Consider the following 23,286-nt stretch of genomic DNA (forward strand, 5'->3'; position numbering starts at 1 on the left):
TCATAGATATACAGATCCACAGTTTGAGGCAAAGATGGAAATCTGGACACTGAACTGCAGACTTGTAGAAGATACTTGAGTCCAACGAAAGTCATGAATAAAAAAATGTTGTGACGAAGATTAAGAGCAGATGCAAAGAGCATGACGAATAATAGCATTGGCTGCATTGCAGCCTTTTTTTATACAAAAAAAACATTGTAGGAAATACTCAAGCCATTTTGCATTAGGAAGACGCCTTAAGAAGCCACAGCTCCCACTGTCTGGATTAGAAATGATGGTGTATCCCAGCTTCACCTCTTTCTATAGAATTATGAGTAGAGACCACCACATGGAAGATGAAAGAAAGTAAGTAAATGGCTTCCTGAAATAAATAAGCTTTCCCAAATACCTTTTCCTCCTTAAATGTTCATCGCAAAGGTTTAGGATTTAAGGGCGAAAAAGTTGTGCAGATTTGCAATCCTAGATTGTCATTATAGCATCCTAACAGCAACAATCTTTATCAGTCTTTATGCTTTTCCCCTCTCCTCATCTGCTCTCTGTGTTAGTTCGTAGTTCCCTGAAGGTACAGAGGAAAAATGAGTTATGCTTGACCCTACATTCCCACCATCCCCCTTTGTTTCCATTGCCACCAAATATCACTACCAAGAATTAGCCATGGCACCTGAATTGATGCATTTAGTCACAAGTACATATTTGGACATCGAAGATTTTTCTCTAGATCTTTCTAAACTAATACTCTTTACTCCTGCTTTTAGTTTGTCACATTCTGCTGTAGCATATTTTTAAACCACTGCACACTATCTGATATGGTAGGGTTTTGTGGGGAGTTTCAGGTTCCCATCACAAACTTATTTTCAACACCAGCATGTTTGTGTTCATTTCCTTAGACATTGAATAGCAGTACCCTGAGATACATTTTGAAATCAAATTCACTAATAACAGTCCTTGACTATTTCCTTGCACCATTTCAAGACCTTTTCACTGCAGGTTAGCATGTTGATTATGTGCTCAGTTTTTTGCTGTACATGTCCATCACTTTCCAGGTTCAGCAGTGTACACTGTCTGTGTTTTTCACTTAACAGCCACAGACAGCTTGTGTTCTGGGTTCTTGTATCTGAAGTAGAATTGGATTCTGCCGTTGATCTGTTTAAGACCACGCTGACCACAGATGCGTGATTAGAAGCTCAGAAAATATTTAAGCCTCTGCATTCCTAACATAGTCCATCAGTGTCCTCAGAATCTGGATCACTGAGTTTGATTCCCTTTGCACAATATGGTTAGGATCTGTGTTTCATTGGATCAAGGAACTGCCGGAAGTGATAGATGAGGTACTCTCTCTAAAGATCTCTCCTCTGAAATGGTACCTTTCAATTAACATCTTAAATTCTGAGTTTAATGTGACAGGATTTGACATTTAATTCAGAATAATTTCGTTTTTAGGGTAAAAAAGTATACTGTTCGGTCTTATCATACTTACTGCTTGTACACTCCAGTTCCCAGGCCCTTGGTTTGGATATTGAAAACAACTCTAGCTTTGAGAATTAAATGTTGAGCAGCTGTAAGTGTACATAGACATACATTTGTTAAGTGAATACCTGCTTCCTATTGAAGTGCTACTTCAAAGAGTCTGAAAGTACTTGTCCATTTCAGGTACTGCTCTGCAGCACCGGTTATCCAACTCCTTCAGTTTTAATGGAACTGCTATTTGATTAAGAAAGGTTTCTGTTTTTGAGGGTGCAGATATACTTGTATGACTTGGCATACCCACACCTCCTACACATCAGAGGCCTTAGCTTGAATATTCAACCTTAATGTAACTTTGAGGATTAAATTGGCAGCAGTAGGGAGAATTCTTCAAGGGGCGGCGCAGTGCAGTGAAAACACATGCTTATTAAAATGTCTGTTCACCACTTATTTTGGAAACAGTTTCCAGTCCTGGTCACTGACCATGGTGGCAGGATTTCCCAACCAGTTTTGTGAGCATGAGTATTGCAGGTTTGACTAGGGATTTCAGAGACACCATTAAGGCAGGTTCTTCCTCTGTTACTGTAAAGCAACCACTACACGTACTGTGAACCCACTCACTTGCTTTATTTCTTAGTGCTGATTTTAAGCTTTGTATTTTTCTTGCGCTGGAGAAATTTCCCTTCCTCGCCCATTTTTTGGTTTCTTTATATTTTTTTTTTTTTTTTTTTTTAAACAGACTTTTAGGATAAATTGTACTTTCAGCACCAGCATTTAACATTTTAAAATTTTCTTACTGGATTTCCGGGAAGCTTCTTTTCTTTTAATTTCTCTGCTATTAATCTCAGATTTTTTTTTATTTTTTTTTTACCGAAGAATAGGAAAAGAAGTCCTTGTAATCCACAAAGGCATAAGTATGACTGCTTACTTCTTATGATGAACACATGCAGTGCTGCTCGCAGAAATTATGAATATCATTTTAAAGCAAGTTTGCTGTGATACACACATTACTAGTCTTTGTGTTTGATTTTAACTTTGATCTGATGCTCTTCACCAATAAAAAAGGTTGGACTCCATCTTCACAGTCAGTGAATAAATGTTTAGACCGGGCTTCTCCAACGAGTAGCTTGGGAGCTACTGGTAGGTCTCTGTGAGCAGCCCAGTCCACTAAATTAGAAGCTTTTGGTTAGTTGAATTGTGAATCTCAGAATTAAAAAAGCATGTATATGAGATGAAAACGTGTGTATTTTCAGTACTCAAAAGATATTTGGGGAAAAAAGATTTCCAAAATATATTTAAAGCTGATATTTGAGGGAAAATCCTGCAATATTACTTACATTACCTCAGTGCTAGAGGACATTCAGCTATTACTGTTGTGTATTCCCCATTTAGAGGCATTGCATATTGGAAAAGCCTTTTTTTTTTTTTTTTTTTTTACAGTGAAGTGATAGCTGCTGGTGATCTTGCATGGGATGCCCACTTATTTAATGTTGTCTCAAGACTATTAATAATGGTGGCTCTTGCATGGGGTGGCCACTTATTTAATCTTGTCTGAAGACTATTAATAATGGCTGCTCAGGATGCTTTTCATTGAACTTGAGTATCTCTTATAACAGAACAGGTTGGAGGCACCCTTTTCCAAGCCCATTGCTCTCTAAAGTGTTGTCATCCAACTTACAAATAGTTTTTCCCAAAAATGTTTCATATATAATCTGCTTGTCTCATGTCTGGTCAAGGTGCTTTCTCACTTATCAAGGATTAATCCATTTGCTTACTCAACACTTTCTTCTGCCTTTCCTGTTTTGTTTTACATTTGGTTTTCAACATGTGAGGCACAGAGAGGTCTCCTGAATGAATACATAAATGCTTTTTCCTATTCTGTCTCTCTGTGTTTTGGCCAGGAGGATAAGACCAGATAGCTGGCATGGGATTGCTAACATTGTTGTGCGCGTCATGCTGTTTTTCAATGCGACATTATTCAGTAATGTTCACATCACCAACTGCTACCACAAGCCATTTGAAGAGAAGTTATGGTCTTGTTTTCTTTGTGTCTGCAGCAACAGAAAGTAAATCACAATCCAAGGAGAAGAAGAAAAAGAAGAAAAAGGTCAAGGAGGTAAGTTTGCATTGTGCTTCATTTGGCACTTCCAGTGGTAGTTAAAGCTAGGTGCGCTTTGGTACTGCATCTGACGAGCACAAGCAAAACATGAAACTAGATGGGAATTAAATTAATGACAGGAATATACAGATCGAAGTGTGTGTTGTGTGGCTGTAGATAGACATGCTTAGCACAAGCCTGCAAGTCTTTTATCTCAAAAGACACTCAGAGGTCGAAGACTCATGAGGTTCGAAATGTCTTGACTCACCGCTGAGTCATCTTAAGTAAATGTAAAATAGGTATAGCACTTAACCTGTGCTGTAATTGTAAATGTATTTATATAGAACCCTGATGAGGCATCAAAACACTTTTCAGCAAGTAGCAAGCTAATCCAGAACCCAAAAGGGTTAGTGGTGGATTAGTATAGGGAAATAGAAGTATAGTATTAGTTTGAGTAGAGGTAAATATGAGTTAATGAGCGGTGGACATGTGAGTCATGTGATGTATGTTGGGCCTGCCCAATCTTGGTTGTTAATCCTGCCATTGGTAGCCTAAGAGAAGAGTTGTAGGGAGGTGTGTTATATGGATGCAGTTAAAGTGAACTGTTTACAATCTGAGTCTGCTCTTTCATGTTTTATTTTGTTACTAAGGACGGAATACAGTTCATTATTTGATGTTTGAGTGAATATCCTTTTTATTAGTCCCTTCTTTTGTAAAATACAATTTTTTTTTTCTTTTTCATTTATACACTCCTTATGTTTGTGCTTCTAACAAAAGCATTAGATTACACCTATTGTAAGGAGGGTTATATATCGTCTGCAGGAATTTTTCCCTAATATGCTTTGTTAATCTAAAAAAATATATATATATGTGAAATCGATTTAATTTTTTTCCTGTGCTCTCCTAAGGTTCGAATAGGACTGTCATATGCGTCACAAATACAATAATTTAAAAAAGAGCATTTATATCATTTGCACCACAAACTGTGATATGATAAAAGACATATAAAGGTTTTGTAGTTTTATGTGCACCTCTTCTTCTTTTTTTTTTATTTTTTAACACATTTTATTGCTTTTATTGGTTAGCTTCACAGCAAAAAGGGACCAAGGGCCATTAAAGGTCCAACATATATGCCCCCACCTAACTATAACTAAAGGTAAAAAGGTAAGTATGCAGTTCCTACAAAAACCAAAAGCATTGCCTACAGGAGCAAGAGCCTTCACACACCCCAAGGGGTGTCATGCTTCATCATCGGGAAGCTCCACGTTTGGCTGATGCTGCAGTGCCCAACGGACCCCACTAGGGAGCTCTTTGTCGGAGATATTCTCCGGTTGCGGATTTGAATGATGAGGTGCAGTGGAGGTTTGGTGTTATGAGAGAGATTGGTGCAGGAAAGGTAAATTAAAAATGACTTGGGGAGATCCAAAATCAGTTTATTGTGTAGGAGCCCCTGATTAAAAGCTACAGAGTGAGTCAGTTATGGGTGCAATGATCCTCCTGACTTAGATGTATGAATGAAATAAGGTTGAAATGTTTCTTGCCTTTTTAATGTCCCACATGGATCATGGCAGTTCTTCATGGCCAGAAACCTAACCTACTCTTACGGAGGTTGTGTTTAATGGATATCCCTATGTAATCCATCCCTTGCAAAATAAGTGTGTAGTGTCTACCTGTTCTATAAAAAGCTGACCAACTTGATCGCTTCAATCGAATGGCAAAGGGGATGCCCCTTGTGCATCTCGCTTGAGTCCCAAAGAGCCATCTTGCCAGAGACCTACCTCGTCCTCTGCCCTCGCCGGAGTTAGCACCATAAACAATACAAACTTTGAGCTTGAGCCGCATGGGCCGCAGTAGAAAGCAATGGACAAAACAAGCAGATTACAAAGAATTTTGCATTGAAGCATCAGAGATACATATGTTTCACAATTGCTAAGGCGGAGACACACTAATTTGGGACATTTGAGCACAAGATCAGCAATTGGACTTTTCAATCCACACTCCCCAGATTTGATCAAACTTCCACGAAATCCCTCTTGCCTAAACATTGACTTTTGAAGTGTGCTGCAGGAATCCATGCCCTAGAACCATTCATGCATAGATAGGGTCCGCTTATCTCTCCAGTGTACGGATAGATCTAGTTTGACTACCAAGAATGCTGTTCCCAGAAGTGCCCAGATAGCCCTGGTTCCAGAGTGGTGCCTAGTACACAGACCATGTGTCCAGAAATTAATGTCCAATGTGTCTGCGCCCCTGAGCATATCCAGATATTGTGGTAAAAGCTACCTGGAGTGGTTCTTGTAGGGAGCTGAGTTCTGATTTCTGATTGCAGTACCATCCCCCTTTTTGCCTGGTTTTTAGATGCTACTTTGAAAGAAGTGCACTGTGTCCCTGCTAACCAGGCCCCTCGGTGAGTGTTCCTTCCCAAAAAATCAAGACACCTGGTCATTTGATCTCCAAGTGACCAGGCCCTTTGGCACCTCTGTAAGTCCATAGTAAATGGTACCCCGGGTACCTAGGGCATGGTTACTAGAGAGGGCCCCTCAAAGCTGCAGCACAACTTGTGCCACTCTGAGGAACCCAGCACAAATCTTATGCAGACTACCATTGCAGGCTGCGTGACAATGTGCTCCCAAAATTGAAAACACCACATGACACACACTTGTGTGCCATGTTCCCTAAAACACTGCTTGTAGTAGCTATAAGTCACCCCTACAGCAGCCTTCAGCCTTAAGAAAGGATGCATTCTATTACAAGTGAGGGCTTATATGCATTAGCAATTATGCTCCTACTATGTCTTTGTCGATTCTCAGACATAGTAAGTGTGCAAGGAAGCAGTTTCAAATACATGTGCTGGACACTGGTCACTACAGCTACATGATGGCTTCTCTGAACATGCGGATGTTTGGTATCAAACATCTAGCATTATTAAACCCTCACTGACTCCAGTGATGGATTTATTAATTAATGCACCCAGAGGGCACCTTAGAGGTGACCACTGAAAAACCTACCAACTGTTGGTTGAGCTCACTGACCGGTTCTGCCCAGATGCCACCAACAGACAGAAATCTACCCTCCCAAGGGGAGAGCCTCCCCTGTTGAGAGGTCAGAGAACAAAAGCCTGTCCGGGCTGGGTGTTACACACGCACCCCACAGGATGACCTGCATTCCAAGGCAGGATGTTCAAAGAAGCCCCACCGCCTTAGGTATGCACATCTGTCCTTCATCAGTGGAAGATGCCAACCCTCCCTGCCTCTGGGCCCATCTGGCACCTGGACAGTTGGGAAAAGTAGATATGCAGGAGGCATGTCGCCCTTCCAGGTTGGACACACCCCTAGGGGGCCAACCGGAAGTGGACACAGCTAAGAATTCCGCCATCTTGCGTGTGGTGAAATTAAGGGACTCTGGTTAGGGCGATGCCCGCTCCCCACAGGAATTGGTTGTCTAGGGGGTCTAGTGACCCCAAGGGTCAGTAGGCCATTGGCTACTACCCTTCACTTCCCTTAACCCCCCTCCCTTTTTCCCCCCCCCATTGAGTATTTAGTGGAACCCCTGATACCAGATCCTGAGATCTTCACTGGACACAAAAGGAGTGGACAAGAAACCTGCTGAGCTTGAGAACTGAGGGGTACGACTGACTTGGTGCCAACCCTGCTGGCCTGTCCGTTGCACCCGACAGAGGAGGAGCAACTGACCTGTCCTACTGCTGCATCCTCCAAGAAACCTGGAGAACTGTCTGTGCTTTGCCCGTTGCCAAGAAAAACTTGATTTCAGTAGAGGAGCTGCTCCCCTGCATCCTCAGGCACTCATGCATCCTCAGGCACTCATGAAAGAAGTCAGAGGGCCACCAGAAACCCAACACTGGACAACACCACTGGTCCCGGACCACCAGCCTGGGATGAAATGGGCCAACTTGTCATTATGGTCCTAAGTCCCTCCAGAGACAAAGCCCACCCTGTGCTTGACCATTGTGGACTTCAAGACACAGTGTTCAGAGTGTTTCTGCAGACCCCGTGCAACTGCGAGTTACTAGGAGAAAAAGACCCATGCCCTAGGACACCTCTGCACCCGTCCACCCTGGACCCAGGAAAAGAGAACCAAGGGTGTCCCCACGTCTCCCCAGCTCGTGAGACCTGAACCCACTTGTTGGCTTGGCCGGACTGGACCCCCAGCCCACACCTGCAGAGTGTATCTGCAGGCCCTCCTGCAACCACGAGGAACTCTAATGCTGGACCGGACGCCAGAAAACACCCCTGCACCTGCGCTGTACAGCCCAAGGAGGAGTGGACCGACTGTGACCCCACGAGCTCGAGGGTCTATCCCCCTGCGGATTCCCCTGGCCTCTCCTTCCAGTCTATCCCTGCAGCGACTTTGTAACCAGAACCGATACCCATTAACTTGAATGGGACACCGATGCCGTAACACACCTCTGCACCTGGACACACCAGAGCTCCCCGAGGTGACCTGTTAGTGTGGCCTTGGACCTTGCCCCAAAACCCCCTCAACTCTAGAGATTGGTCCTGTAAGTCATTGTACTCTTCCTAGATTACAGTCTTTGTTTTCCTCCTTAGGATTGCATTGAAGCTTCCTGAAAATGCACTACTTTTAGAAAATATAAAAATTAAGAACTCGAAAAGTACTCACCTGATTCGGTGATCTTTGTATCAAAACCTACCTAAAAGTAAGTGTTATTTTTATAATTGGTGTCAAATTTGTTTAACGTGTGTCTGTCTCTTACTGTGAGAGTGTGTGCCTTACATGCTAAGCACTACCCTCTGTCTACTCGACTACACTACCCAAAAACAGCATTTGGAATGTCATTTGTGCCTTTGTGATACCTCTGGGCATTGCTTGGACTGTTTTCACAGTGTATTTCATTTTGGTCCACTATATAAAGAGCCAGCTTCCTACAGTCCCACGTTGCAAGCACGCAGGCCTGATCCATGCACCAGAGGCGATCAGGGGAGCAATAGCTCCTGTGGAAGTATTTGAACTGCATTAGGTATTACCTTATTGATGTCACTAATCCCTGAGGGTCCATCATTGTCTCTGCTTAGTCAACATCATGTAAGGTTCCTACATCCTCCTCCCACCTGGACCTCAGAGTTCCTAAGGGGCCGGATGCATTCATGACCAGGGATTTGTAGAGCTGGGATATTCCACCCATGCCTAGGGCGTCCACCACCAGTTTACATTTGAGTGGTTTATATTCAGGGAGCACTGGAGGCCTGTCTTTGAAGTGGTCTAAGGCGTGCCTCAACTGCAGGTAGCAGTAGAACTTGGAGGGATGAAGTTAAAAATCATCCACTAGGTCCTGAAAGGAGCGCCTGTGGCCATCCCTCCAGATTTCACCCAGCGTGGAAATGCCGATCAGGTCCAACAGTCGTAATCCCCCCAGTTTTTGGGTCACGGCCAAACATGTCTTAGGGGGGTGGGCCCTGTGAGTGTGCATGACACTACATGAATTGTAGCACTGAACACCAGCATCTAATTGTTTACTGGGTTATCGGTGGCAACAAGGGCGGGGTGCCCCCCAACTGTATAAGGCAGAAAGCAGACTGTGGGGCTAATGGAGCACTAGCTTCAGTCTGTGGGCTGGGTCACTGTCTGTCTTGAACCAGTCATCTACACTAACAAAGCTCTGAGGCCAAGTGGTATAAATGAATATCTGCCCAGCACAGCCCTGCTTAGTAGGGAGAGCAGTGACATTTTGCTAAGGATACCCTGGGGGTTTTCCTGAAGCAGAGGAAGGTGTTAATATGGGCCTGCAAGTCTGAGAAGACTGAGGGCGGTATCGCGTAGGGGTAGTACTGCAGTATATGTAAGAAGCGGGGGAGAGCCACCATTGTAAAGAGGGCCCCCTGCCCATTATGGCAATGGCAGCCTGGACCTCTCAGACATATTGCACCACATAGGGCCCGCTCTGGTGGAAGGGAGTAGTGTCTGCCAGTTGATGGCAATGTCTGTCCTTTCTGTGTCGTCTGGGGAGCGGTCTCCAGGTCGCCACAGCCGAGTACCCCCTCCTTTTTGTCAGAGAATTCCCCTGGCTCCCCGAGCGCAGTGCAGGGCACTCCTCTATCCAGGCACAGGCACTTTCTGGAGTGTCAAAGAGCAGTGTCTTTTCATTGTAGACAACTTTGAGGCGCACTGGGAATTGTAACATGTGGAGCTTTTCTTTTACTGCTTGGAAGGTCCGTCGCTGTTGGACTTTTAATTTATAGTCTGGGAATACCATGACATCTTGTTGGTGGGCAATGGGTAAATGTTACCTTGGAGGGCAGCAGTGGTGCTATCTCATTGTAGCAGGGTGCATGAGTCCCCCAGAGCCCATTCCAACGATCTCTCCCAGTGCTGGCACTCCATGACGCAGGCTCCCCAGGGGGGGCCCACATTGCGGCAGAGATACTGGATCTCAGGTAGTCACTGACAACACCCCAAAGTGGGCCGACCCGGATAAGGACCAGCCATTGGAGCCACTGAGAGGTAGGGCAACGCCAGGGCCTGCCGCTCCTAAACTCAGTCCCTCAACCTCCTGAAGCTCAGGCTGCCTTCATGGTATGGGAGCTCGATTAGTAATGGGAGGCAAGCAGTCCCGCAGGGGTCTATGCCACTTTTTCACTATGCCAAATCCGAAATTCCCTGCTGGGTTCCCCCCAGCAGCAGGAGAGGGGGTGGGTTTGAGGAAAAAGCAGGAAGTCTGCTGATGCCCCCCCCCACTTTTTAGCCACGTAGGGGAGGTGGCTTCCCCCACGGTGCAGTCACTGCCCATTAGATGTAAAGGGGGAGCGCGTTGCTAATTTTTGCGTTGTCCCCCACGAACGTCACAGGCTCAAGCGCTTACTGCTGCTGGCCCAGGCAAGGATTGTCACAGCTTCCTGCTGCCTTGGCAGTTCAAGTGGGTTCAGCGTAGTCCACTGTAACGTGACCCATCTCAGGACGTTCGGGCTGCTTGGGTGCAGCTCTTCCAGAAATTTCGGCTGGTCAGCAGTTCGCTGCGCCTTGCCCCCGCTCCAGCGCATTACACTCCAGTGTGGTCCCGGGCCTGGTCTCTGGCCGCCGCTGGTCCACATAGTGGTCCTTCATGGCGGCGCTTAGTCTCAACCACCATCTCTAGCCCACCTTGGCCCCCCGTGGTGTGGTGGGGTGCTAATTTGGGAATGAGTCAGCCGCCAGAAGCACCAGGTGTTTTCTGCAGTTGCAGTGCTTCGCCCCCACCCGGCCGACCACACACTCTCCAGGCTAAGCCCAGGCAGTCAGGCAGGCCCCACAGATGCTGTAGAAGCCACTCGGCCGTTGGTGGCACCGCTTCACCAGCTGGGCCCTCTAATGAGACACACATTGCAGACACAGGTCGACGGCCCTCGGGTGGGTCATGCTGGAATGGATTTAGTCATATTTTAGAGGGTCAGGCACGAAGCTCTTGATCAAGCGACCCCCAGCTTGGCTGCTAGCCATGTACTCTTATGTGCACCTCTTCATTAAGCTTTGTTAAGGATATTGTTGGGCTGCCCGCCGCGTGTTAAAAGGTGGTTAGCCCATACCAAGCTGAAGATTGATAGGAGATATTTGATACCAGGCAAACAACAGGGGTCAGATTTGAGTTGGGGAGGAGGGGGGAGTCCATTATTGCAGCAGTAGAGAGCTTTAGTTGCACAGTTAATGGCATGACCTGGCCTAAGAAAAGTAGCCTTGTCACTTTTTATCTGGGTCGTACAAAAAAGACCCGGGAGATGCTTGGGGTAGTTAATTTATTTTTATGGTCGGTTAATTTAGATTTTCTTTACAGAGAGAACATGTTTGAAACATATGACAAACATATATGTTTATACCATATCATTTCCACCTCTGGTAAGTTATCAGCCTCGTTACCCCTTCTAAATTGATCCTTAATCCCTCAGACATCCATTAAAAAGAGGATGTATATTTACACAGCCTATTCATAGGACTGCAATCCTCTACTTGCCAAAAATTGTTACTCAGTCCAAGAGTTGTAGAGCCCTGCATTTTGGAGAACATATAACATCCCAGTTAACTATTGAAATATGTAGAATCGTGGCTTGCCATGCATTCAAGAATACAAACTTGCAACTCTCTTTGCATTTAGCCTTTCCACTGTCCCATGCTTCAAGAACTAGTTCTTTAGCATTGGAACCTCTCTTTCCTACCAGTGTCTTGCAATAACTATTTTGGCCACCAACAGCAGATGTTATCTCTCAAGAAATCCTGTCTGAAGTAGGAAGTACAAATTCCTGGCTACCTCGTATGATGTAATGTGGGCTGCCCAACAATATCTTTAGCAAAGTATCCATAAGAGGCACACATAAGATGACAATACCTTAAGATGTTTTTCTAATTCTCACAGTTTGTAGTGCAAATTCTGTTATATAGCCCAAAATAAGATGTTACTATCACAAGAGGAACACAATAAGTACTGCGAAATTCATGAATGTAACCCAGCCTGTACTTGATTGTGGGTAGAAAGTTGCTTCTTGCCTCCAGTACACCTGTTTCTGTGTGACGGTGCTTGTGGCATGTATAGCTAAAGATACACATGATGTGCATACGTCTGCCATCTAGTGTTGGGCCAGTATGTGGACAATCTTCGAAATAAGTCTTTTTGAGTCACAGGACCAGTTGAATCCTCCTATCAGTGGTAATGTACATGGGCATTAGCTCGATTGTTGGAATGTTTTTTTTTTCTCTGCCATCTGCCGTCAGGTGAGTTCTGGTCCAACACCGCATGCTGTTTTCGCAGGACCGTATGATCTGTCCTCCATCTGGTGCGGAAGACAAACAACTGTGCTATCATTGAATTTCACTGTTGTGTTCCTTTACATAACAATCTGGTCAACGACCTTCTGGAAAACCATCACAGTTGTGGAGAATTTCCACATGATAGAATGGACTCTTTTCTGATTCTGCCCCTCTTGCCATACCAAGTATCTGAGGTCAGATCTTCACGAAGTCAGTAATCTGTGTTTGTTCCCCAAATATTTTGAAGACTCCTGTTCGGCATGCCTTGCCGTTAGGAACAAAAAGACCCTTCGGAATTGAAGAGCACACTGCATTGCCTAGATGTCAATGGCACACAGAAGAGAAGACAACCCTCTGGGCCTCTTTGGGAGAGAGCAGAGTCAGATGCTGAGCAGGTGGATGCCCCAGCTGCTGAGGGTGAAGTGGCTTTCTCACCACAAAGAGTGGACTCCAAGGCAGATGCCGAGGAAACAGAACCTCCTCTGATCCAGCATCCACCGTAGGTCGCAGTGAGCACTCGAAGTCCCACTACTTGCCAACCGCAGGCACTACCTTCCTGCTCCCCTGCCCCCCTTGAGGCCTCTTGTGCGCCACTGCCTTATGGTTATGGTTGACACAGTCATTCCAAGCTGGGCTCAGGGCCTGAACACCATCCTGCGGCAAGATCATTCTCAAAGCCTCAAGCATCCATGTCGACCCATGCTTTGGCGTTGAATCCGAATTCCCGGGTTCAGCCATTTTTGGCCTCGTAACAGGTGGACTGTACGTCCGTGGAGCCAAACGCGCTGCACCAAGACTATTTGAGCTGACATTCAGTGATCCAAAGACTCCGGAGCTGAGACACCTGTAGGAAGCTGGCTCTGTGGACCAAAAAGAGGTACACTGTGTGAAGGGTCCAAGCAAACCCTCAGAAGAATTACAGAGGCACGTATGACACCCCAAATGCTCTCTTTTGTGGTAGTGTGTGCAAGCAGTTAGGCATATCAGAGGGAAATGCTAAGCATGTAATGCACACACGTAAGTAGTAAGAGAGACACACTCAATAAAGAAATCTGACACCAATTTATAAAAAATATCACATACTTTTATATAAATTCAGATACCTAGGTCATCAGAATCAGGTAAGTAGTTTTCGAGTTATGAATTTTCACAGTTTTCAAAAGTCGAAACTTAGTGCATTTTTCTGTAGTTGCAATGTTAACCTTTGGGAGAGAAAACATATATGGCAAACAGGTACTCCACAGCAACTTACAGGACCAATCTTCCAGACGTAGGGTGAGTATGGGGCAGGGTCCTAGGCCACACCAACATGACACCTCAGACGGGACTGGGGCAGCCGGGTGCAGTGGTGCAGATCAGTGTCGGCGGCAAGTCAGTTGTGCTCCCTGGTTCTCGAGTCAGCAGTCTTTTTTGTCCACTTCCTCTTTTGTGTCCAGTGGAAATCTGAATCTTAGGCATCCGGGAGGTCCCCTAAATACTCAATTTAGGGGAGTGAGAGGTAGTAGCCAATGGGCTGCTTACCCCTGGTGTCACTATGCCCCCTAGATGACCATTTCCTTTGGGGGGAGTGAACATCACCCTGTCCCAGAATTCCTAATCCCATTACACACAAGATGGAAAAAATCCTAATGTTGCGTTCTCTTTAGGCCTAGTCACCCTACTGGTGTGTCCACCCTGCAAGTGCAACACGCCTCCCGCATAGCTAATTTTCCAGCCTGTCCTGGTGCCAAATGGGCCCAAGGTCAGTGGGACTGGCATCTCCTCACCTCTGAGGGAAGACTGATCCGCATACTACCAACAGTGGGCTCTTTTAAGCCTCCTTGCCTTGAAATGCAGATTTGCAGGTCATGCTGTTGGGAGGGGTGTGTAACACCCCTGGCAGAGCAGGCTTTGTTCCTGACCACCCAAGATCAAAGGCTCTCACCCTTGGGGGTCAGAAACTTGCCTGTTGGTGGCAGACTAGGGAAACCAGTCAGTAAGCACACCAGCAGCTTCAGGGAGCACATCTAGGACCACCTCTGAATGGAATCAGTGAGGGTTTATTAATATGAGATGTTTGATACCAAACATCCCTAGTTTCAGTGAAGCCATCATGTAGCTGGGAAATTCGTACTGATCAGTGTCCAGCACATGTACTTAAACTGGCTTCCCTGTTCACTTGCTATGTCTTAAGAATCAACAGAGGACTAGTATGGGCATATCTGCTCATGCAGAGATATATTCATATGTAAGATAATGCACTGTGTCTTGGTGCTGTAAGGCCTGCTGTAGGGGTGACATACAAATTTTGCAGATAGTGTTAGGGGACATGGCACTCAAGTGTGTGCCATGCCGTGTTTTCACTTTTTAGAGCTCATTGTCATGCAGGCTGCAGTGGCAGTATGTATGTGTTTGGTGCTGGGACCTTTAGAGTGGCACGTTCTGCTGCAGCTCTCAGGGGGCCCTCTTTAGTACCTATGCCCTAGGTATCAGATGTACCACTTACTAGGGACTTACAGAGGTGCTAAAGGCCTGGTCACTTGGGGATCAAGTGACCAGTCCTCTTATTTTTGGGGTAAGAACACTGGCACTGGAGCACCCATTAGCAGGAACCCAGTGCGTTTTAGTTAAAGTACTTTGGCCTTGTCACTGAACCTGCAGTGGCAGTCTATATAAGTTTGGTGCTGTGTCCCTTAGAGTGGCACAATTTGTGCTGCAGCTCTTTCGATACCCTCTTTCGTACCTATGCCCTAGGTACCAGAAGTACTACTTATTAGGGACTCACAGAGGTGCTAAAGGCCTGTTCATTTAGGGATCAAGTGACCAGTGGTCTTGTTTTTGGGGAAGGAACACTGGCACTAGGGTCCTGGTTAGCAGGAACCCAGTGCACTTCAGTCAAAGTTGCAGAAAAAAACAGGCAAAAAGTGGGGGGGGACTAGTGCAACCAAACCTAGTTTCCTCTAACACCCCGCTTCGAACCAGGTGGACTCTAAACACTCAGAGCTTAGATTAACTTCAGTGTTGGTTGGTCGGCGCCTCTCTTAGGCTCCTTCCAGGCTGTCTACAGCTGCATCTTCAGCCTCTTTGGAGAATTCTGAGCTACCAACCCTGCAGTGGCTTAAAGAACACCTGAATGCCAAGCAAAAACAGATCAACATCCTGCTTGGTACTGGTAAGATCCTGGCGAAGCCCCTGCATGTGTTTAAGTGTCCTGCTCCTCATAAGAGGAAGTTGCCTTTTGAGGAGGCCCTCAATCCTCCTATGGTACCTGCATTCAAGAAGACTAAGAGACACAATAGAGCCACCTCTTTGCTGCCTTCTGTTTGTTCCACTCCTTCCTCCCCCTTTTACTCCTTCCCCTGCTTCTTCTCTCATGCCTGTATGTTCGCCACAACATTCACAGCACAAATCCTTACACTTTTACACTGGGGGGTTGGGTGGAGAAAGGGCAGTCCACGGGCTACTTATGACCCCCAGTATAACCTGGAAGGCAAAGAGCCCTGGGATGAATATGATGCAGAGCTTCCAACAGAGACACACCCAGATCTGTACCCTTCAAAGCCCTCACCCCAGATGATGATACCTTGGACCGCTAGGTTCGGCAGAGGGCAGCCACCTTTCATAAGGCTGAGATGCATGTGAAACATGAGGAGGATGACTTCCTCATGGAGACCTTGTCCGCTACCCAACGCTCACTTCAGTGCCACCCAACGCTTAAAGGGGGTCCTTAAACCAGTTTCTGAAAATAAGAACCAGTTAAATCTAGAATTGTCACCACTTGATAAAACGTTTAAGGCGCCACCTACTGACCCGCCATACCTACGAGACCCCTGACTCCTTAGTGGCACATATGGCTCGGAAGAGAGATCATACCCAGGGGACGCACCCCCTTCTGGACCGGGAAAGTAAAAAGTATTGATGCCAGGGGCAAAAAAGTAGTTGTGCAATCTGCTACTCAGTGATATATTGCCAACTCTGTAGACCTCCTCTCCCGGTACGGCCGCACCCACATGGATCACAAGGAGGATTTTGTCCAGGATCTCCCAGAGTAGTATCGCCAAAAAGGATAGGACTTGGTGATGGAAGGCAAAATCATCTCTAACACCAGCATCTGCTGCATATTGGATGCTGCCGATACAGCTGGCCAAAGGGGTTAAATACAAGTATCCTATTACGCTAGCATGCATGGCTGCGAGTGTCTGGCTTCAAGCCAGAAGTCCACCAAAACCTCTTAAATGTCCCTTTTGATGGTCAGCATCTGTTTGGCCCTCAGGTCGATCAAAAGCTAGAGAAAATTAAAAAGGATACTGAGGCTGCCAAAGCGATAGGTGTCCTGCAGACTCCCACTCTATATGGCTGTTTTCACCGCTCACAATACAACTGTGCAAATAAGATCCCAGCCCCAGAGACCTATTTCCCTTTCTCCAGGCCCACAGAGCAGACACCGTCTAGGGGATACTATACAGGTGGATACAGAGTCAATAACAACAAAGGCAGAGGAAAAGGTGCCACCACCAAAGGGGCTGCCCTTCCAAACAGTGACCCTAGAGTCCTCCCCCACTCCCCCCAACTACACAACACCTGTTTGGGGGAAGGTTAGGGATTTCTACCCCGTTGGGCAGAAATCATCTTCCACTGTTGAGTTCTTGACATATAGAAAGGGACCGTCTCCGACTGTCTTGAACTCATTCAACCATCACCTAACATCCCCCCTACCGACACAAACTGTCCCCAGACCATCTGTGGTTCCTGCAAGAGGAGATACGAGTCCTAATTACCAAAAAAGCTATAGAGCCAGTTCTGCCACAGAAAGGGTGGTGTACTCCTGTACTTCTTTATCCCCAAAAAGGAGGTTCCCTTAGACCCATCCTCGACCTCTCAACAGGTAAATTCTGTCAGAGCACTTTCATATGGTGAGCCTGCAAGATGTTATTCCTCTGCTGCAACAAGGCGACTTAATGACTGCCCTTGATCTCATGGACATCTACTTCCACATCCCCATTCCTCCAGCACATTGTAGATACTGGCGGTTCATGGTAAGTGGACTGAATTTCCAATTCAGAGTGTTCCCTTTCAGGGTTTCCAAGGCTCCCAGGGTTTTTACAAAATGTTTGGCTGAGTTAGCAGCTCATCCCTGGTGGAGCAGCATACATGTGTTCCCTCACCTGGACAGCTGGTTAATCAAGAGCGCCAAGCCCCAACAATGCTTTGCACATTCCACCATCCACACCTTGCGCAGTCTAGGTTTCACCATCAACTTGATGAAGTCACACCTCCAACCCCTTCAAGTACAGCCCTTTCTCTGTTCCATATTGGACTCACGGTTAGGAAAGCTTGCCCTAGCCTTGTGTGAGTGCAAACCTTCCATAACCTACTGCCTCTTTTTCAGCTGGATAACCGGGTAACTGTTAGAATGATGATGCACTTGCTAGGAATGATGGCATCCTGCATAGCCATAGTTCCTCATTCCAGTTTGCACGTGCTCCTGTTGCAAGAGTGCCTAGCACCATCTAGAGGATCTTGGTGGGGGAGCAGCACATGTTGCTGTCTACACTGGTGAAACACACACAACCTAATGCAAGGATGGCCCTGCCTTGACCCGGTTCCGCAGGTCATCATCACCTTGGATGGCTCACTGACTGGCTCGGTTGAGCATCTCAATCACCTTACTTTTCACAGAATGTGGTCCTCAGCCCAACAGTCCTTTCACATCAGTCAACTGGAACTGCTGGCTATTCACCTCGACCTTTGGGCATTCTGCTCTTTTATTCAGAACAAGACAGCCTTAGTACTCACAGACAACATGACTGCCAGTGTCTACCTGCAGAAACAAGGAGGCACACATTCCACCTAGCTGTCAGCAGTAGGCCAGTGCATTTGGTGCTGGGCGATACATAACAGACTGCATCTGCTTCTCCAACACATTACCAGGGTGGACAATGATCTTGCTGACCTGACACATCAACAACTCTTGTACTTCCTCTGGGGGGGGATGGTGGAGGGGAGTATCATCAAATAGTTCGGTTCTCCAACTTCGAAAATGCAAAATTCCCAAACCTCGATGCCAGGTTACCACACCCACAGCCATGCACTGTGGACGAACAAGTCAGTGATATTTCCCCACACTTTGCTTCCTCTCCCACGCCTTCTGTTCGTAGTCTGGGGGCTGAAGCAGACATCCCTTACTCTCAGCTTAGTGGCTCCAACATGGGCACACCAGCCATGGTAGTCCACCCTGCTGGACCTCTCTCGTTCCCCACAAGAAGCTCCCCAACAGGCTGGACCTTCTTACACAAAATCACTGCACGGTCCGGCACCCCAATCCTCAGCAGGTCAAACTTCCAAATTGGCTCTTGAAGTTGGTGACCCGCTGCAACTAGTGAAGGGGACTCCAGGTCCTGGCCTGCTCTGGGGCTCATCCTGTGCACCTGATAATGTGCCTGGAGGTGCTCCATTAAAAAACTTAATCGTTCCCGTATTGCGGGACGTGCGTAGGACATGCCAGGCGTGTGCCTGGGGCAAGAGAAGGCCCGTCTGTGCCCATCAGAGTCAGAAAGGGGCTGGGTTGAGCCTCGTCTCTTGGCTCTGTTCCCCTGATTCAGTTTTGGATTTCTGCTTGAAACAAGTAGGACTGAAGTTGTATTTTTATTTTGCATTGTTTATTGAGCAATATACCAGTGGGTAAGCAAAAGCCACTTAGTTGTAGACTCAAACAAAGGGGATGTGCTCTAAGTTGATAACTAATTATTTATCTTCTGTCATGGGAGCTGTTGAGATAGGTCAGGTGGAAGCGAGGATGGGCTCCACTTTGAGAAGTCTGGCCTAATGGAGGGTAATGCTAGAGAGTTTACAACAGATACTATGGTATCAGTGCATGAAGAACTGGTTAAGGAACCTGCTGGAGGTAACACTGTTTTAGGAGGCATAGAATGCCTTTGTAAACCAAGTTCTGATTTAAATCCCCTGCGTTGCTCGAGACTCTCAAATACTAACAGTACTTGAGTATCCAACACTTAGTCAATCTTCCAAAAAAAAAAAAAAAAAAGTAGGATATTCCCACTGGCATAGAAAATGTTAGTTCAATTCCCTCATTGATCACTGCTAATATCCTGCCAGCCAAAGGACAGAAAAACAAAAACCTAACCTGGAAAAATACTTTTTGGGGGAAAAAAAAGCTTGATGACCTTTGCTCGGCTGTAGGAAAGCTGTCTGATATAATGATGCAGCCTGGCGGAGGTCCTCTGGCTTGGTCTCCATCGCTGGTCCACCCTCTATCTATATTAGCCACTTCAGAGCAGTCCAGGGGGCTACCTGCCAACCTGCCGTTTGATTCAAATTCTATCACACCAATACCAAGCTTGTGTGGGGAATGCCGAAAGTTGTCATGGGCATAGAACAACTGGTGCCATTTATAAATATTTTATGAAAAATTTCCAACACTGGAAATGCAACAGTCTGGATCTCATGTTTCCCTTTTAAATAAAGTCTCATGCTAGCTAAAGAAGCACTTCAGCTGGAGGACAGACCTGTTCAGAGAGTTCACTACTGTAGAGAGGTTTGCATGGATTGGTCTGACTCCTAAATCAACAAGCAGTGACTGTATAATAATAAACTTTAGGATCCCAAATATAGTTTGTGCCTTATTCCATCGATTTGTATAGTTAGCATCTCAATTACGGTCTTTCAGAGTGCAGCAGTTGGCCTTTTTGTAATGGGAGATCAACATATCCATGTAATTCCATTCTTACTCACCTGCAGCGGAGCTGGGCCTCTGGCAGCCTCCCTCCCCCAGGTTTTACATCAATTCCCTCTTCCACTTTCAAACAGATTTGAGGCCTGAAGCTCACTTGAACTAATAGACTGACTTTCTCCAAATAAAGTGGCCACAGTGGGTACATTCAAAGTAGTTTGGGCTCCTCCAACCAATAATGGGCCATCAGAAGTAGTTAAAGTCTCTTGGGTGAAGAATGCCGGTATCATGTCTTGGAATGTGGCTGGCCTACAGTCTAAAATGGAAAATCTAGACTGGCTAATGATAACGGAACAGCATTTATTCATCTGTTGCCAAGACTTGGTTATTGGATGCACCTTATTTAAATGGATATGCTACTTATCACGTACCAGCCACCCCATCAAAAGGGGGTTTGTTTACCTTTTATTTCTTTAATGTTAACGGGGTGGTAGTTCGGGTTGCTGATGTTTCACCCAACTATCAAATCCCTCTTCTTAATCTTCTGAAGTCTTTTGATTTGTTACTGATAAGGGGGGGGCGAAAAAAAAGGGGGTATCAAAACACGTTTTCCCCATTCATTTTTCCATAGAGATTTTGAACAGCAATAGTGCAAAAACTTCTGGACAGAATTACATTTTGGCAGGAAGGTAGGTCCTGGTGCAGAAAGCAAAATTATTTGTTTTGGTGTAATTTTGTTCAGTATTTTTTGAGAAATTAAAGGAAAAACTAATTTTTATATCTAGGGACACAAAGGATTTGCGACCCGCCTCGATCTCATGCAGCAGAAGCCATTGAAGTGTTGTCAGCCAATTTGGGACTCGGCTGAAGCCATGGGCCAGATGTATCAAACTCCTGGTTTGCATTTCTTAAATAGTGAATTTTAAGAAATCGCTATTTTAGAAATGCAAAATGGGATGTATCAAAATTAATAGCGATTCCTTAAAATTGCAATTACCAAATTGCAAAAAAAATTGCAAATGGAGATTTGAAAATCACAAATTGCGAAAACGGCAAACTTAAACAGGCTGATGACATCACAACCAAGAAGTTAGTCAATCCATGCTGTTACCAGGAGCCACACCCACAGGAGCAGGCAGAGAGACACAGCACCAGGGAGACAGTTGTGTGAGCCATCCAGGACCAAACTGTAACATGGCCAATGATGGGAATGTGAAGGAGAAAGGAGACAGGAAGCACAAGCTCAAATTCGGTGAGCAGGAATTGGAGGTGCTCACTGAGGATGGTTTAAGGAACCACAACAAACCTTTTGGGAAGAACTCACTTCAGGTACCTGAAAGTGAAAAGAGGAAACTGTGGAAATCCAGACCAAAATATGCGCAGTGGATGTTGCGCAGTGCTCTGTTGAGGAGATACGCAAGCGATGGTACGGCTTGCGTTCCCGTGCCAAAGAGAGGGTGGCCAGCAGGCTAAAGGAGGCAAGGAGCACTGGAGGAGGACCACCCACCCAGACACCGTCTACACCAATGGAAGACATGGTGGAGTCCACACTGCTTCCTGAAGCTGTCAGTGGTGTCACTGACATTGACACCTCAGGGACACCCAGCAAAGGTAAGGCTAGGAATTATGTGTATCCCCATATGTGCATGTACAAATGCCCCATAGAAAATAGCAATTAGCTCGATGCTTTGTGATTGGTAGCCCAAGCCACATCCTACACACAACGTAACAATGACTTAAGGGAGTGGTAGTCCACACTCCTAAAGTGCTAATCCCACATATGTAGCAAGTTAGTGTACATCCACACAGGGGAACAACACAAACAACTCACAGTGATACGATGTTAGTGTGCAGTCATTACTATTGTGCAACATTTTGTGAAATATTCATAAATTACATGCTGCACATTGTCGTTGTAGATGTCCAAGGCCCTGAAGCAGCAGAAGGTGGAAATGTGGGGGATGGCGAAACACAGCCACAGTCCAACTCAAACACCAGTCAGTCAACTCCCCTCAGGAGGTGTCACAATGCAGGCATACAGTGCACAGATGAAAGAAGAGGGCTCATCAATCTTTGGAGGCCTTGAAACTTCCATGCTGAAAGTGCAGCGCCTGCAATGCAAACACATGAGTTCAATGCACAGGCAGTTGGTGTCTCACAGTGACAATATGGTATTACAGCACAAGCAGTTGGAGTCTCTGAATGAGGGACAGCAAATAACAGCAGAAAACACAAAGGAGTTGACAAACGCCATTAGGGAACTCTGCACTGTGATTCAGCAGGAGCGCGTGTCAGCCACCGTAGGTGCCATCACCAATTTATGAGAAGGTTTGATGGGTTCTGCAGATCGGTCAATCGGCTCGCTAGCTCAACTGCCTGGATATCATGACGTGCTGTGGGCATACAGGTGGAGATGGCACATTGCATTCGGGACGTTGCACAGGGATTGGCACAAATAACCAATGTTCTTGATGCAATGCAGACAGCATACAGTGCTACAAATAGTGAACTTGGTGGTGGGGATAGTGAGGAGGCCTCTAGCCTCAGCAGTCTTACAGCCCCAGTGATGTAACCTAGGCGTTGAAGTACCAGACACAGTACTGTCTTGGAACCTGCTACAAGAGGTGCCAGTGAAGCCACTGAACCCTCAAGTGGAGTGCGTGGACGTAGGAAGTAATGATGAGGGCTACAGGGGACTACCTTAACATGTAGCATTAAAGTTATACTATGATGCTAATAGTGTGACACTGTTACTCACACATGTTTGCCTATAGTGCATAGCTATGTCCTATTGATACATATGTTACTCGAAGTCAAGGTAATAAAGATGCTTACTACAGAAATACATAAAATTGAGGTGGTGTTGTCATTACTTACATCAGAAATGGTTGCCCGTGATGTCAGCACGTCTTTGCCTGCCGTCTGCTGCCTGCTCCTGTCTTCTGGGTCAGTTTATAGGTCTGGACTGCGTAGACACTGTCTCCTGGAATGGAAAGAGTAAAATGAGTACTTGTGATATCTGACGTCACATTTACATCAATGCAACATTGTCAACTGTCAAATTACCCAGTAGATATCCTTCGCCAAACTCTCCAGCTAGTAGTCTTGTGTGAATTCCGCTGTGGCAAAAGAGGTACGAGTTGTGTGCTACCTGGGTATCTGGCCACGAGATCGGTAATGATATTGGAGACATTGCTAATCACTTGTATGTTTATGGAATGATGGTTCTTACGGTTCCGATAAACATACTCGGTGGCTGATGGTGGACAGATTGCTACATGTGTCCCATCGATGGCACCTATGA

General features: G+C 45.9%; 1 protein-coding gene across 2 annotated transcripts in view; it reads left to right on the forward strand.

Annotated features, from left to right (window-relative positions):
* The window catches only part of RABL6 (RAB, member RAS oncogene family like 6), a 383,686-nt gene that overhangs the window by 354,534 nt on the left and 5,866 nt on the right, over positions 1 to 23,286 (forward strand). For both annotated transcript variants that reach the window (XM_069241431.1, XM_069241432.1), the window contains exon 14: positions 3,522 to 3,580. In XM_069241431.1, the coding sequence (XP_069097532.1) occupies positions 3,522 to 3,580 (59 nt within the window). The remainder of the gene's footprint in view (positions 1 to 3,521; positions 3,581 to 23,286) is intronic.

Source organism: Pleurodeles waltl, chromosome 6 (assembly GCF_031143425.1).
Source record: "Pleurodeles waltl isolate 20211129_DDA chromosome 6, aPleWal1.hap1.20221129, whole genome shotgun sequence".
NCBI lineage: Eukaryota > Metazoa > Chordata > Amphibia > Caudata > Salamandridae > Pleurodeles > Pleurodeles waltl.